Below are 16,662 nucleotides of genomic sequence, written 5' to 3' on the forward strand. Positions count from 1 at the left end.
GTTTGACCTCTGTCATTGCCAACAAAGGATATACAACAAAGTATTGAGATGAACTTTTGTTATTGACCAAATACTTATTTTCCACCATTATTTGCAAAAAAAATTATTTTAAAAGTCAGACAAAATGATTTTCTCAAATCTTTTTTTACATTTTGTCTCTCATAGTTGAGGTCTACCTATGATGTCACTTACAGGCCTCTCTCATCTTTTTAAGTGGGAGAACTTGCACAATTGGTGACTGACTAAATACTTATTTTCCCCACTGTATATTGACCTTCAGTTTTTTATGGTAAAAGCTTAAAGTCATCCCCAACACATACTCTGAGTAATACCAGATCATGTCTAATCTTTGTTCAGAACAATGGAGGCATGCTTGGGCTATATGGACTTTATCTGTGAGTTTAAAAGTGGTCACACAGAACGTTAAGGCCAGACTAGCATAAAATGTTAAGTATTTTTTTACCATTACTTGTGAACAAAACACACTAATACAGTAGTTAAAGTAGTTGAAGAGACTCGTCTTTATCCATCTATAGTTCAGTTCTCACCTCCACTCATGAAATACAGATCATGACAGAAGGACACAAATCCTGCATGTGAATAAGGTTTCTCTGTAAAGGTGAACAAACTATTGGTAGTTTTACAAAAACTACCTAGACACCAAAATACATTTTTCTATAATATTTATTGGTAAATTTTGCAGAGGAACACTGGTAAAAATATGTTTCCAGTAGTTCCAGAATCACTTTCTTGTATTTTTTTGTGTCAAATGTGCATTTCAAGTAAACACTCAAAATTATACATTTCTAGTAGTTTTCCCCCACAAGATCTTTTTATTTTTTATTTTGTGGAATGTATTACTGAAATAAATATCTCTTAATGGGTAGATTATTCTTTCTGAGGAAAAAATACATAGAAAATGTATTTTTCTGATAATATGCATGTATTTGTTCTGATGATTTTTCAACCTCCTCATACAGTATTAGGGTGTTTATTTCAGCTGTACAGCCCACAAAATGTAACATGTCTGGAACATTTCAAATAGCTGACAAATCATGCATCAAAACACCCTTATGGCAAGCTATTTGAGTATTTATTTGAATTCACAGACTTTACCTGTCATTTCTCCCCACAGTTTGCTACCTACAGCCAGGGCCAGCACTATAGCCAATTTGGCGCCCAAGACAAGATTTTTTGTGGCGTGTTCAACTGCCAATTGCATACATTAATATGGTTTAATTATCAGCAAGCCATAGTCAGCTAAAGATTCTGTCTTTCTGCAACACAGAAAAAAATTTTGGACTTCTTATTTTACTCTGTATCGCCTTCTCTCTCTCCTCACATGAGCACTGGAGCAGTGAAGGGAGGGAGCACTAGGGCAGGAACAGATCAAGTAGTGGAGGAGGAGGAAGCCAAGCAAAGATCATTATTATTTAGAAAAGTAGTATTTAATGTTTTTTGCTTTGCAGTTAAATTAGTGTGGGATTTTCTACCTTAGGGAATAATATTAGTTTTATTACGAATTTAATTAAGGGTATCTATTACTGCAGGACCCAGGCACCTGTTCTCCCATGTGTGTTGTTTGTATTTGTCTCTCTCTTGGATGGGTTGTTCCAAACTGTATTTTGTTTTGCTTAACGGTACAATGACAAATAAAGTAATCTGATTCTGAATCTGAATTATCAGTTTTAATAAGAAGTGGGAAAGTTACTTTTTTCCTTTCACCTTTTGTGGGGCCCCTTGGATGTGGCCAGCGCCCTTAGCATCTGCCTACATTACTTAGGCCATGTGCCGGCCCTACCTATCACCCATCTTTTTGAGAAGTTAGTGGGGCTAGATTAAACAAACAAACAAGAAAAGCACAGAAAAAAATAAAATGTATTTTTTACTTTTTCCACTCTCGCCTAGGGTGCCTTGCCTTTTGACCATGACAACCTGCGGCAGCTACTGGAGAAAGTAAAGAGTGGAGTTTTCCACATGCCTCACTTCATACCTCCTGACTGCCAAGCATTGCTGAAAGGAATGATAGAAGTCAATTCTGACAAAAGGCTTACGGTAAGAACAGAAAAGAAAAATGAATATGAACTAAAAACAGAATTCAGAGCTTGTTTGAACATAAGGGAAGCAATAGTTTGTGTAGGATAACCGTACAGTTTACAATCGTGTTGAGAACTGAGTTAGAAATTACACTGCTGGAGCATTTTTACTGTCTGTGTTTGAAGTAGAGGTTTTTAAAAATTGTATTGTTGGTGGATCCATGTGGGCTTGAAATACAGAGCGTTTGAAAAAAACAGTTCTTAGTAGCCTTTTTCAAACATGCTCACAATTTTGTGCCAAAAATGTAAAACAGTCCTATTTTTTAAATAATTTTTCCTTAATTTATGTCTCTTTATTCTGATCTTGTCACCAGTGAACTCCTTTTTACTGAAAAGGTTAATAACTGAAAGGAAATTGTAAATGGTATTTCAGTGTTCTTGTCTGCAATATAAACAGACAATTTTAATAAACAGAGAAAAACATACATCTGAGTGCTCTGCCTGTTAACACATTATTATCCGCTTTACCACAGCTGATGTTTAATAGTGACATACATAAGTGAAAAGACAATTATGAATAGACAAACATCGGCGACAGATAATAGTTCCAACCTTATACTTTATTTATTGACATTTATTTAATCGGGCAAGTCCCATTGAGATTTAATCTTATTGCAGATCTCTTTTGCAAGGGAGGCCTGGGTCTGAAGACAACCTATTGTACAAGTTTTGTGTACGTATAAAAATAGTACTGAAAAATTATAGGCATGAGACAGCAGTCAGTTTTACACTAAAGTAGGTTTTTGAGCAACATACATCATTTCACAGAGGGCTAAGACACTAATTATGGTTTTCTGCTGTTTGAGGCAGTAAATCAGCAAGTCTGTATTCACCATCTCTATTTCATTCACCCATTGTTCTGCTGTACTGAGCAGAATTCACCTTGATTACAAAAATCAGACGTTCTCCAGCTTGTTGTTCAATTCAATCTTAAAGTTCTTCAGATCCTGTTTGATATCATTATTCATTGTGATGGTGTCATTTTTACATTTCTTTGATATCAATGCCAAAGTTCTGAATAGCTGAAGGAACTGTCCAAGGTCTGAAGGAACTGGCCAAGGTCCTGAAAGTGCCAGAATGTTTTAGGACCTTGGACAGTGTGAAGGATTGAAGGAACTGTCTAAGGTCCTGAAAGTGCTGGAATGTTTTAGGACCTTGGACAGTGTGAAGGGCTGAAGGAACTGTCTAAGGTTCTGAAAGGGCTGGAATGTTTCAGGACTTGCGGGTTTAACTAATCAGGCACAGAAGATAAAATTTGTGACTTGCTTATACTGTGCCCAAATTTTACTGCTTAATAAAACTGAAATTCACTACTCACTTCAAACAGTTCATCTAGGTCAGATTGTAGTTTTAAAGTAAAGGCAGTAAGCTTAGGCAGCAATTTAACCTTACAAGTATAGAATTTAACAGTTTCTCCCAATCATAAACCAAACATTTAAAATAATAACAGGAGAGTAACTAAGATTTAGCTGTAGGCTTCAGGAACATAAATGAAACCTGACACAGGACCTTATCGAGGAAGGAAGGAAGAATAGAGGGGTCACAGGATGTGATACTGCTGGGGAGTAGCACTAGAGTCACTCTGGTCTATTTTAGTTTATAATAAACAAATATTTGTAGTTTTATGGAAGAGAACTCCATAGAAATGACAAATTTGGATGAAACAAAAAGATACAAGAATGTTGAATGTTCACATAATCACATAAATGATCAAATAAAATGAATTACTGAAAGCTTTTTTCAATGAAGAAAAGTTAGGGTTAGGTTAGTTAATTACGTGGAAGGAAAGAGGAGCTCTAAGCTGAATAGGAAGTGTAAAGATTGTGGGCCTAAGAAGATCTTTACAAACTATTAAAACTTAAACTGTCCTTTTACAAATCGTGTTAAAGACATCAAAACACTAGTTTTGTCATATAAAGTCAACCATTTTTTGGCCTGTTTTAATTTAAATTATGTTTCTGCTGTACAGTATGACTTAGCTAAAGAGGGTTGGGTTTTGGCACTTGAATTGTTATTTAAATGGAAATCTTTTGCTATGTTTTTACAAATTTCAACTACACCATTCAGGTACAAGCTGCATGTTTAAAAGTTATTTTATTTTATTTTATTTTTTGCATGGGCTCTTTTAAAGATGCAAAAGGGAAAAGGAAATATGTGACTGAAACAGGTGAATTGTAGGGGTGCAAATCACCCGCTTTATCACAATATTACATTAATTTGTTTGGATGATGATATGTTTCACAAAGTCACAAAGTCTGTCGATGAATCAATAATAATTTAATCGATATGGATGGCTGTATTGTTACAATCCTAGTGAACAGTTTTAAGGGTGCTTCAATGCTGATGCTTTGGCAGCAAGAGGGAATTGAATGCAGGTTTTCAACTGCATGCAAATGTTTTAGAGAACCTTATAATGTAATGATTGGGGGGGGGGGGTTAGTAATTCAGCAACAACAGATTTAATCAAAGTTGTGATTTTGTCTGATGAGCTGTTGATTAATGGAGCCTGAAACCAGGTCACRCTGTCTCTTAGTCTCTGTCGGTTTGCTACGTGCCTCTGCAACAGCTAATCGTTAGCGATTAACATTAGAAATTTGACCCACTTAAATATTAGTTACTGTATCCAAATGATACTTTAGGAACCAGGTAACAAATGTGAAGCACCGATTTTATCCAGTTTCATAACAGCCTGCTGTTCTGTCTGAATTGTAGAGAGAACAGCAGGCCCACCTTTATGCGCCAGCAGWGCAGCATCTGCTCCATTAGTCCAACCCCCAGAGATCGTCTGCATCACTGATGCAATGGTTTCAGTTGTGTTCAGCTCTAATGCAGGGTGTATAATGTATGAGGGGGATGTAGGACAGCTGCAGGAAAACTTTCCTGGAGCTAATGAAAGCAAGAACTTACAGTTAGCACGCCATCAAAGCCAAGCACATAACTAGCTCCTGAATTAGAATAGCTTCTGATATCATTACTAAAATATCTATGAAGCAAATACCTTTAGTGTTAAGGAAAATATGTAAAAATTTCCTTTTTGTAGGTGAGCTATGATGAATTTAGTTTCAGATATTAAAGTGATAGCTTAAAGGGGACCTATTATGCAAAATTCACTTTTTAAAGTTTTTTTTTACTCAACTTTGGGTATGTACTTCTTAAAAAAAACAGTCCCAGGACCAAAGAAATGCACCCAGGGGCATATTTACTGTAAGTAAATGTATTTTTAATGTATATTAACGACAAGTTTTATACTTCCTACATTTTGTGATGTCACAAATCGTACGACAACCCACCGGAACCTGCGTTCAGCCCCTTACTTAGCAACCCCCGGGTGAGACTCCACCTCCTCAGTATAAAAAGCCGTCACCGTGTTGTTGTGCAATGCGTAGCTCATTTCACAACAAGCCTCCAATAGGGCAATGGGTAGAGTGTTGGACCAGAGAGTAGGAGACCAGGGGTTGAGACTGACACGGACACAAACAATTTAATTATTTATTTTCATTCGTTATGAACACGTTTTCTCATGTACCTCTATTGTTTAGCTTATTAAAGCCTTGTTAAAGCCTATTTGTTTGAGTTTCTGAGGTATTTTGACCGCTGCTGCTCCCTGCTCTGGTAACAGCATGCAGAGTGAGGGCAGAGCAGAGGAGGGGGAGGAAAAAAAGAAGCTGGGACCACGACTCTGCCTCTGGGTCTGACTCTGGGTCTCTCATATGGTTGTACAACGGAGCTTCTGCTATTATTAGCCATGCTGACGTAAACACTGGCTTTGGAGGGCGGAGTTAATGTCAACAGATATTTGGAGGGCGTTACCAACAGAGCTCATTAACATAAACAGCTCTTCTGAACAGAAGTCAGAGCAGGCAGAACTAGAAAATGGGAAATTTTATTATCTGAGAATTATTTTGTGCATTAAATTGAATGAACATGGTCTGGATAGCCCACAGACATACCATAAACATTTCTAGGACCCATAATTGGTCTCCTTTAAATCTTTTGAAATAYGGTTCTGTGGAAATGTTATAAACAGTTATTGTGTAAACCGTTGCAGACGGCTCTGTTGACGACCTCATTTGGAAAAACAGAGTTTATCTGTGAYTGTTAAGCTAATGGCTAGTCTGTGTGGGGTCAAGGTCAAGCAAGAAATTATTGCAAGGACTTCTGTTGTAATTYACAACGTTAAATGTACAACAGCAGCTACTTTTACATTTTAGTGCTGGGMTACCCCCAGCAGGACTATCAACATATTTCTACTTTAATGTTCATAAAAGCTATCTCCAAAGAAACAAAACTACAGTGGATATTTTGAGGTATGTTGGAGACTTCAGAAGGCGTACTGTTCAGTGAGATGGTACMTTTAGCTTTCCTTATAGAAAATGTCCTGTTTCGTCGGGTAAAACTGGTCACAAAAACAAGAGATCAGAAAGTTAACATCAAGAAATTATATTTTGATGAGAGCTCTAATATTGTCTTCTTCATTTTTTTTATTACAGCTAGAAGCAATACAAAAACACTCCTGGTATTTGTAAGTACCTATAATATGTTCTTAATTTTTTTGACTTCCTATTTTTTTTTTTTTGCTTTTTTCTTCACCACCCGACACACTTATAACTTGCTTTTTCACATTTTTTGTTAATTAAAACATGTACAGTTATAGGGCAAAACTGATTATCTTAGCTTCTTCTAAATAAAACCAGATCAAAGCAAAACCTTGTTTGAAGCTGCAGAAACATGCTTTTTCTTCTCTGTTTCCTTCTTTGTGGAGAAATAAAAAATGCAATGATCTCATACCAAGTTGGATCTTGTCAGTTCATCAAATAAATGGTAAGATGTTTCTAATAACAGTCTTTACACTTTGTCTTTTTCCTGTCAGGGGCGGTCGTAATGAGCCTTGCCCAGAGCAGCCTCCTCCTCGTCGTGTGTGTGTAAAGAGGATCCTGTCCTTATCAGACCTTGATCCAGATGTCCTAGAAAGCATGTACTCTTTAGGGTGCTTCAGAGATCGGGTTAAACTCACACAGGACCTTACAAGTGAAGAGTGAGTACAAGCTATCCATACAATAATTTCACTTTGACATCTGAAGCAAACATAACAGAAGGTAGAAAAATAATAATACATTTTATTTAAGGAGTGCTTTTCAGGACACCTAAGGACACCGTACAGTAAGAAACATACATCAGTGAAAATGGTGTAAAAAAGAATGCAGTGAAGGGCACAACAATCATAAATTAAAATAAAAAGTTCACCAAATAAGTTAAGACTAGGCAAATCTGAAGAGATGAGTTTACAGACCAGGGGTCAGATTTAAAGGCCTCCCTTGCAAAATAGATACTGTATATGATCTCAATGGGATTTGCCTGGTTAAATAATGGTTAATGAAAACTAATAAAAAATAAAAAGAGATAGGTGAGAAGCTTAGAGTAGAGATACCATCCACTGGAGTAGGATTTTTATAAATCTAAACTGGAGAATGTGGCTGAAGTCAGAGGTTTTCCATCCTAAACCCTTGACCTCAGTGCCTTGACCCTGAATTTGCTGATGGAAACTGATGGAAAGATGAACATAATTTTAGAGTCCAAGCTCTAATTTCCCCATAAAGAACCATGACCAAAAACCCCTATCTCCCGAAGGAACTCTCACAAAACAAAACAACAGGTGTTGTGAGTTGATGTCATGTCATGGACTGGTTGGGCGGGCAAATGCCACGACAATATCTGCATTGTTTCTCCTGAATCCAACATTCTTTTGATTGTGTTGTTCTTTCCAGTACAGTATAGGATAGGCTTTCTCATAAGGCTGATAACTGTGAACCCATGTAGTTGCTACAAACCCTCTTGTTTCCCTTTTTTAAAATGGGACTATAACTCTCTTAAGCCTGCCTAGAAAGATTATCCATAATGGTGTGTACAGATAGGTCAATTACAGTGTACCAGCCCAAATGCAACCAAATCCTCMGAAAGTCAGAGCTCATCCACCTACGTTTGTTTTTTCCTTTAATGTTTTGAGTCACCTGTTTTTCTGAACTTTATGTATTTTTTCCTYCTTCTCATATTCTGCAGAGATAATCAGGAAAAAATGATCTACTACCTCCTGTTGGACAGGAAGGAGCGATACCCCAGCTGTGAAGATGAGGACCTACCACCCAGAAATGACCATGGTGAGTRAAGTTACTCTTTATACTTTTTAAGAACAAGAAGTCAAATACTGACAGCAAATTGTGATTTATTTATCACAGTTTTTAACMAACAGAAATTTCACTTTTGTTTTTGTCTTCCAAGACCCACCCAGGAAACGTGTGGATTCTCCTATGTTGACACGGCACGGCCGTTGCCGTCCAGAGAGGAAGAGCTTGGAGGTCCTCAGTGTCACAGATCAAGGGTCCCCCACTCCACCTCGCAGGGCTTTAGACAGTAATGCACACAGCCAAAGGTACGCACTAGTTTCAGGCTCAAGTTCTWAATATAATATTCTGTCAAAATAAAAGGTCATTCATAGACCAGATTGGCACAAAGACAGCAGAAAAGGTTTTATTGACTCAGCTATAACACCTTTTTAAATGACTCTTTCSTCTTCTCTAAAGGTCTCGCTCAGTCAGTGGAGCGTCGACAGGTCTGTCCTCCAGTCCTCTCAGCAGTCCTAGGGTAAGGACACGATATGCCATTTTGTTTGGTTCTTTCATGTCGAGTTGTGTTGTGAATCTGACCTAAYATCCAGTGTGCACAAATGACCTGTGTTGAAAAATGTCTTTGCACTTTACATCAGATGATGATTTAAACACTAGATGTCTGAAGACGATGGGGCTATTGACAATTTTTCTTTCATTATTTTGCTTATGAGCTTTGAACTGTTTCTCCATGTGATGTTTCACATATTGATTGCTGCAACAATAAAAGGAACCAATAGATATCGGTTTTATTTTAAAACAGAGATTAAACTGTTCACTATAAAAACACATAGGGGTTCAAAAGTACTCACCCTACACCACTTCCCACCCCTCACTATACACACACACACCCTGTGTTTTTTGTTTTGTTTTGTTTTGTTGCCTTAAGACTTGAAATTTTCTCCAGGTTCATCAAGTTGGAGGCATTTTTAAAACAAATCAGAATGTTTCAGTTGGATGGAGATCTGGACTTTGACCCAGGGGTGTCAAACTCCAGTCCTCGAAGGCCACTATCCTGCATGTTTTAGAGGTTTTCCTGCTCCAACCCACCTGATTTTGATGGCTGGGTGATTAACAGGCTTCTGCCCAATTTGAAGAGTTAATTCAATCACTGAATCGGGTAAAAAAATAAAAAAAATAAAAAAAAGAAAAAAGGAGGCATTCAGTTTTATCGCCTTTCACTTAAAACATATCAAATACACAATCCAACAACTCAGTTTTGCAGACAAGCTGTGATCAGCGCATTAAGCCACAGCAACACAATGATGTGTTTCACAATCTGATGCTAAAGTTAGCTCGTTCATTTCAAGACAGCATAAACTTTACCTGGAGCTGTGATCATGTTAGATGCGTTGCCTCCACGGTCCACATTTCTGTCGTCTTTACAGCATCCTAASTATTTTCTAGGGGTGCAACAATACATGTACCCGTATCGAACCATATCTAACAGTGCTTTAGGTTCAATACACACTTGTATCGAACAATACAGATTTAAAAAATTTGATTTATCATCTTGTCTTCTGAAGATGCTCTGTGTTAAAGGATCAGTGGATCTGTGTTCGACTACTTCACCTAGCCTGGATTTTTGAGCACAGATCCACTGAGAAACTTGCTGTTTCAGCGAAGTTTAATTAAAAAACTGTACTTTTGAGGTTAAAAAAATGTTCATAATTAATATAAATAAATTACAAGTTTAAAGGGGCATGGAAATGTCTCTTTTTATATCAAAAAAATATCAAACCGTGAGACTAAAGTGTCGAACCGAACCGTGAATTTCCTGTATCGTTGCACCCCTAGTATTTTCATATAGCTGGATTTATTATTTTAGACGGGAAAAGTTTGGAGAACTCTGTTCTTCAGCAACCACACAACCCCCGCAGAGCTGCGAGTGCTGACAGGCAGTCTGCTGCAGGAGTGCATGGGGGAGTTGTCACGGGGGAAAGTCTGCAGCGGAAAAGACCGGAGGAAAAATAAACAAAAAACGCTTTCCGCTCTGTCATACTGTAGGCATGGTATGACAGAAAATTTTAGTGGCTTTGAAACCGTGACTTTTTCATATTTACCTTGAAACCGGTATTCAGCCCATGCCTATATGTAACATATAGATACATGACATCTTTTCTCACTGTCTGACATTAAACCAAACAAAATCTTTTCTATTTTAGGTCAGTTAGAATTCCAACACATGGCTGTTTGTAAAATCAACATATAATGAAAGAGGATTATAATAATAATATTGTATTGCTTTCTTTGAAGTGTCTCGTTTACTTGCACTAAGATTATTATGCCTAGATTTCTTTGGGAAAGTCGAGATGATGATGTCATGACTTTGGAAGGTTTTAATGGGTTAGTCGACAACTCCACCTATGAATGCATTTTAAGGCACACCTCAAACACACTACTTCTCTGTTTGAAAGGAAAATGGAAATAAGTCACACAAGATACACTGCCTGGCCAAAAACAAAGGTTACAGAGTCTAATATTTTGTTGGACTGCCTTTAGCTTTGATTACTGCACACATTCACTGTGGCATTGTTTTGATAAGCTACTTCAATGTCACAAGATTTATTTCCATCCAGTGTTGCATTAATTTTTCACTAAGATCTTGTATTGATGATGTTAGAGTCTGACCACTGAGCAAAGCCTTCTCCAGCACATCCCAAAGATTCTCAGTGGACTCTGTGGAGCCAGTCCATAATGCCTCATGCTTCCTGAACCACTCTTTCACAATCCCAGCCTGATGAATCCTGGTATTGTCATCTTGAAATATGGCCGTGCCATCAGAGAAGAAACAATCCATTGCTGGAATAACCTGATCATTCAGTATATTCAGGTAGTCAGCTGACCTCATTCTTTGAGCACAAACTGTTGCTGAACCTAGAACTGACCAATTGCAGCAACCCCACATCATAGACCTGAGTTAAATCCAGGTGGTAACTTTTTTTTGGCTGGGCAGTGTATTRGAGAGAGAATGGTTGACCTCCACAAATCTGGGTCATGCTTGGGTTCAATTTTTAGATGCTTGACAGTTCCACACTTATCTGTTCAAACAGTTGTCTTAACACCATGAGAATGATAACAAAGTGGAGAAAATACAAAGGAGGTGATTTTTTTCTTGCAACATAGTGTACCTTTCAAGTATGTGTGTGTCATCTGTAGCTTCAGCATATAAATATCAGTTTTGTTTCTCAAAACTTAATTTTCTGTGTTGTGATGTTTTCCCTAGTAATGGTTGGTCAGTGTGTTCCTGCTGCTCTTCCACCATACTGTCACATTTCCATCCCAGCTACATCATGCCGCATCATACAAGCCTGTGCAGATATTATGACACAATCAAGGGCTGCCTGACAGACGCACATGATTAGACAAGAAACTAGAGATCACTAAATCTATCTTCCACTGAGTAGGGCTGGGCAATATTGGCAAAAAAAAATTTCACGATTAATTGTGGTATTTAGCCGATAACGATTAATTTGACGATTAATCCCCTGGAGTMCCTGGACATCCTTTATGTCCTGGTCACATCACCAATTTAGTGGGAAAGACTTGCTCTTATTGAAAAATCATTTCCAAATTGTGTCAAAATTACAGACTTCAGGCTATACATCAAATTTTAAATTGTGTTGATAGATAAATACATTACTGAACTTTTTTTTAATGCTTGTCATATTCGAAGCGGAGAGGAGCACTGAGCGGACTGACTGGAGAAAACTTCAGTCAGTCTGCCTGCTGGCATTAATCGTATTAATCGTCRAGTGCCAAAAAAATAATCGATTAATGTTTTTCTGGCGATTAATTGCACACGATACGATTATGCCCAACCCTACCACTGAGTGCGTCTAATCAAGGCATGTTGATGAACAGAGTTCACAAGTCATATTTCATGACCATTGCTTCCTGTTCCATCTGTTCATGTCCCTTTCCCTCCTGTCTTCCATCTATTTCTGTCTGCCCATCAGAGTCCAGTCTTCACTTTCAACCAATCAGAGGTCACCTCCACATCCACCTCTAAAGACTCCAAGCCAGGAAGTGCCAYGACCCCCCGGCCCGGCCGGCCAATGCCCGACCCAAAAACCCAGACCTTGCCCTCCAAGGGCCCTGCCGACCGGCCCCAGCTCCACTCGATGAAGTCCCTCCCACTCCAGGGGCCACGCTCTCCTTCCCCCTCACCGTCTCCCGTTCTGTCTCCCACCCCACGCTTTTTCAACTTCCCCTCTCCGTCCGTCTTCAGGTCCAAGAACGTCCACTCCTCCTCTAACGCCTCTGCCACCCTCCCTCCTGTGTCACAGGTCACACCGCAGGGCTCGCCGTTGCCTACCCCGCTCAGCACACCTGTGCATCAAATCCACCACCCTTCCTCCACCACCCCACCCTCCTCCTCCTCTTCGTCGTCTTCTTCCAGAGCGGATGGAGGCGGCGGGGCTTCACTGTCGCTRACCCCGCCCTCTAGCCCAGGTGGGAGTGGTGGTTTGGCTGCTTCGAGCTCCACCCACTGGAGGACGAGACTTAACTCGTTCAAAAATAACCTGCTGGGCTCCCCACGTTTTCATCGGCGCAAGCTACAAGGTGACGCAAGATTTGAAAAAAAAAGAAAAARCCTAAACAAAGTTGATGTTGCAACTTAAAATTAAAGACTGTCTGTTGCTTTTTAATGTCAGTGGGTCAACATCTTATGAATAGAGGTAGAATTTTAACCGTTGTAGTCAAACCTTGAAAATAACACTACGTGTGATCTGCACGATTCTGCAATATGAGTTTGTGTTGTTAATGACTCTTAGCTACTACCAGATCAAACTTTACCTCAGTATCTGTAAAACTGACTGAGGTGTAGGCATTTTTCTATTGGCTAATGTCAGTTAGCTCTGGCATCAATGYTGAATTAAGCTGACTCCAAAWTTTAATCAGTTGTAGATGTACCAACAAAAGATATAAAAAAATCCAGAAAGTTTATTTTAAATCCGTCCAGTGGCTCATAGTGTTTTTGCTAACAGGAAARCGGGGCTGATGCCTGTGTCCAAATTCAGGGTCTACGTCCTTCAAAGGCCAAATTTGTCTGCACATTACRTCACTGTGCCAAAATTTGTCCAAATTTAAAGACTCCTCTGATGCAGCCCACAAATGYGTSCTCCTTTGTCCTCGATTTGAGGGACAGGTCCAGTAGATTGATCTCGGCGCRTTGCGGGCTGACCGGGAATTTTTAGTCTTTGCTTGCAATGATGGATGAAGCAAGAAAAAGGAGGTCAGTTTTAAATAAAAATCTGRTGGTTTAAAAACTGAAAGTTTAAAGTGTTTGTGTTGTTAATGCTTTTGTAATTTGCATCAACATGTTTGTAAAAATTTTCTTGTTAGAAATCAAACGAGCTGGTATGTTGAAACGAACGAGCTTGTACTGCAGGTCCCTTAGCTTCAAGTATTGCAAGTGTCGCCTTTAAGCTAATTTTATTTTACAATATTAATAATACCAACGGATTGATATTTTGCTAATTTACGCTGAAGTAACGGCCGAAATAAAGCTGAAGGCTAGACCGTCCAAATTAACAGCCTCTTTTTTGCGGTCGACCAAGGACCCGGCCCACCTAGTATGGGTAGGCCTGTTCCTTCGAAGGACACAGCCCCTGAATTTGGAGACTGAGAATGTGTAGCATGTGTTTAGCATGTAGAATGTGTTTTGACGATCATCTTGAAGTGGGGTCAGTAAATGGTAATCAGTTGTAGATGTACATCCAATTAATATTTTCTGAGAGTCTCATTAAATTCCATGTAGTGATCTATGAGACATTTTTCTAACAGGCAAACAGGGTTAACAACAACACTAAAGTCTTTAGCAGAAATCTTGTGCAATGTGCACTGGTTTTGAGAATGATRGCCAGTTACTACCACACCAAATTTTAGTTCAGAATATGTGAAACTGGCTGAGTTACAGACTTTTTTGTGTTTGCTAGCTGTGGTGGCCGTCTTGAACTTGGTTGACTCAAAATGTTAGTCAGTCATAGGTGTACAGCCAATGATTACTTTTGAAAAATCTGAATAAATTCTGTCTTTAGTTAGCTATTTTGCTGTTATTGACTCTAATGGCAAAGTTTTTTAAACATAGGCACTTATGCAGTCAGTTTGCTTGCAGTGTATAAGTTGGGAGTGGCTCTCTACTACTACCTCACCAACTCTTTAGCTCAGTGTCTGCAATGCTGACTGAGTTACAGCCATTTTGCTGTTTGTTTGTATTTAGGWGTTGCGTCATCCTGAATGTTATTGACACCTAAAAGTAATCATTTGGAGCTGTTGAACACACACGCACAAACTCAGACAGAACATGCCTTTGGCAATAGGTGACAATAACAAGGCTGAATGTCTCAACAGTTTCAGTTTGAACATCATACTGGATTTTCAAGCTGTCTGAAGAATCCTAACTGTCCTAGCCATCATTTACACCCACATCCTCTGATAGCCAAGGAATGAAGATGTGTTCCAGCCTGCAGCTGTGTCGAGTCATGTCAGATTCTGTTCTAATCAGCAATTAGAGCAATTGAATTACATGCTGTCATCAAGACTCACTGGCATTTTCTTATTACTCTGCTTATCTGTTTTTCTTAATTTGTTTTTTCAGTACCTACATCAGAAGACATGTCCAGTCTGACTCCAGAGTCCAGTCCAGAGTATGTACACATTTCTGTGCTTGTTTTGAGAATAATGGGACGTTATGTTGGATTAAATGCCAGATTTAGTATTTTTTTTTTTAATTCGGTGTCTCTCACAGCTAAAAGACCTATGTTTTTTTTTCTAAATTCTCCCAGTGTGAAGAGAGTACACACATCCAGATTCTTGTCTTTCATTGTATCTAAACTGGATCTGTTTTTCAAAATTGGAAGTGAATCATTTCTTTAAACTATTTCCAAAGGCGCAGGAAATTTGACGTGTGACAACCAGATGATTGCACCCCTTACAATTTTAAATATCTATCATTTGATAAATACTGTATTTCATATTGTTTTGATACAGCTTATCTTATTGGGAGGTCTTTCACATGCGTGTTGCTACTATGGCAACATTTATGAGCCACTGGTGGCAGCTTTGTTTTTTGATCAATATTTTCTTTTTTTTTTCTTTTGGCTGTTCCCTTTGTCGGGGGTCCCCACAGCAAGCTAACTCGCACAAAGATTTAATCGTTTTCAAGCCAAATGTTCTTTCAGATACAACCACTGACCACCAAGMTACCAGAGCCCACTTTTGTGAAGCAACTAGGATGGGTTAAGGGGACTTTGCTCAAGGGTGAAGACAGATATTTCACTTTTCCCACGAACACTTTGACGTAACATATACATGCGTTTCATGCAGAGCAAAGCATTTAAACAACCACAGTGGGGTTATTTTTCAAACCATAGTCGGAAAAACTTTTTTCCTTCCTATCTGCGGAGGTGAAAAGATGTGAACGTTCGYTTGCTCTTAACAGTCGGGTTCTGCTCTGAGAGCGCAGCAAATTATTTCAGCAGCATGAGGAAGTTCATAGTATGGCAGGAGGTTTTTACACCTAATCTGCTTCCCCACAGTAACATTCCAGGTATTTGAAAACTACAGATATTAGTTATTTAAGTGAGAGATACATAAGATTCAACTAATGCAAATTAAATTAAAGACTTTTTCATGTTCTATTACTTTATTTATTATTATTATTATTATTATACTTTTTAAAAATGCTGTATACTTAAGAAATACTAGTAATAGTTCTGCTGTTGATAACCATTCTGGCTTCATCATTCTGGTTTAGCCAAGCCCAAAGATCCAGAATGTCAAACTACAGGAGTTGTCCATCTGAGGGGCAGGTGTAGTCTAAAAGACATTTAACCATTGTAGGGTTCAACCCTACTCTTCTTATAACAAAGTTATAAGGAAAATATTTAACAAGGATCTCTTATTTTTGGTAGATATCTCTTCCTTGCAAAAGTGAATAGACAAACACAAAAAGTGACTTCTCAGTGAGTTTAAATTCGATCCATCAAYAAATCATTTATTTACACAATCAAACAAAATCACTACAGTACACTTATTTGTGAGSAATCAATTTCCTATAAAAAGTTTTAAGAAACAATAACAATCCAGATCGCGTCTGAACTTAATTGTTTATCAATCCAGCATTTTGTAGAACAGCAAACATCCAGCTAGATGTTGAATACCAGACAATTTGAAGCAAATAACTTAGGTTGGCAAGGCAGGGGTTTAAGAAAAGGAGGAAAAGTACGATATTAGTTAGTTCCTAACTTACAAGCTTATCTTTAATGATGTGGGAAACCAGAGGCAAGGCATCTCTCTCTCGACGTCCATCAGACCAGCAACACTTAGGTCGTATTCAGACCTGATAATTTGCTCTGCTTTAAACGAACCAGAGTTCGTTTCCAGCGTTGGTCCGGACC

At 38.5% G+C, this 16,662-nt stretch overlaps 1 protein-coding gene across 2 annotated transcripts in view; it reads left to right on the forward strand.

Annotated features, from left to right (window-relative positions):
• Positions 1 to 1,787: 1,787 nt before the first annotated feature.
• The window catches only part of LOC106530031 (serine/threonine-protein kinase BRSK2), a 23,214-nt gene continuing 8,339 nt past the window's right edge, over positions 1,788 to 16,662 (forward strand). Inside the window, exons 1-8 of one of the 2 annotated variants that reach the window (XM_014025587.1) lie at positions 1,788 to 2,055; positions 6,587 to 6,618; positions 6,967 to 7,131; positions 8,154 to 8,251; positions 8,373 to 8,523; positions 8,675 to 8,735; positions 12,217 to 12,823; positions 14,862 to 14,910. In XM_014025587.1, coding sequence (XP_013881041.1) covers positions 1,978 to 2,055; positions 6,587 to 6,618; positions 6,967 to 7,131; positions 8,154 to 8,251; positions 8,373 to 8,523; positions 8,675 to 8,735; positions 12,217 to 12,823; positions 14,862 to 14,910 — 1,241 coding nt within the window. In that variant the 5' untranslated portion in view covers positions 1,788 to 1,977. The remainder of the gene's footprint in view (positions 2,056 to 6,586; positions 6,619 to 6,966; positions 7,132 to 8,153; positions 8,252 to 8,372; positions 8,524 to 8,674; positions 8,736 to 12,216; positions 12,824 to 14,861; positions 14,911 to 16,662) is intronic. The other variant, XM_014025588.1, reaches the window with a different exon arrangement.

Source organism: Austrofundulus limnaeus, unplaced genomic scaffold (genome assembly GCF_001266775.1).
Source record: "Austrofundulus limnaeus strain Quisiro unplaced genomic scaffold, Austrofundulus_limnaeus-1.0 Scaffold486, whole genome shotgun sequence".
Classification (NCBI taxonomy): domain Eukaryota; kingdom Metazoa; phylum Chordata; class Actinopteri; order Cyprinodontiformes; family Rivulidae; genus Austrofundulus; species Austrofundulus limnaeus.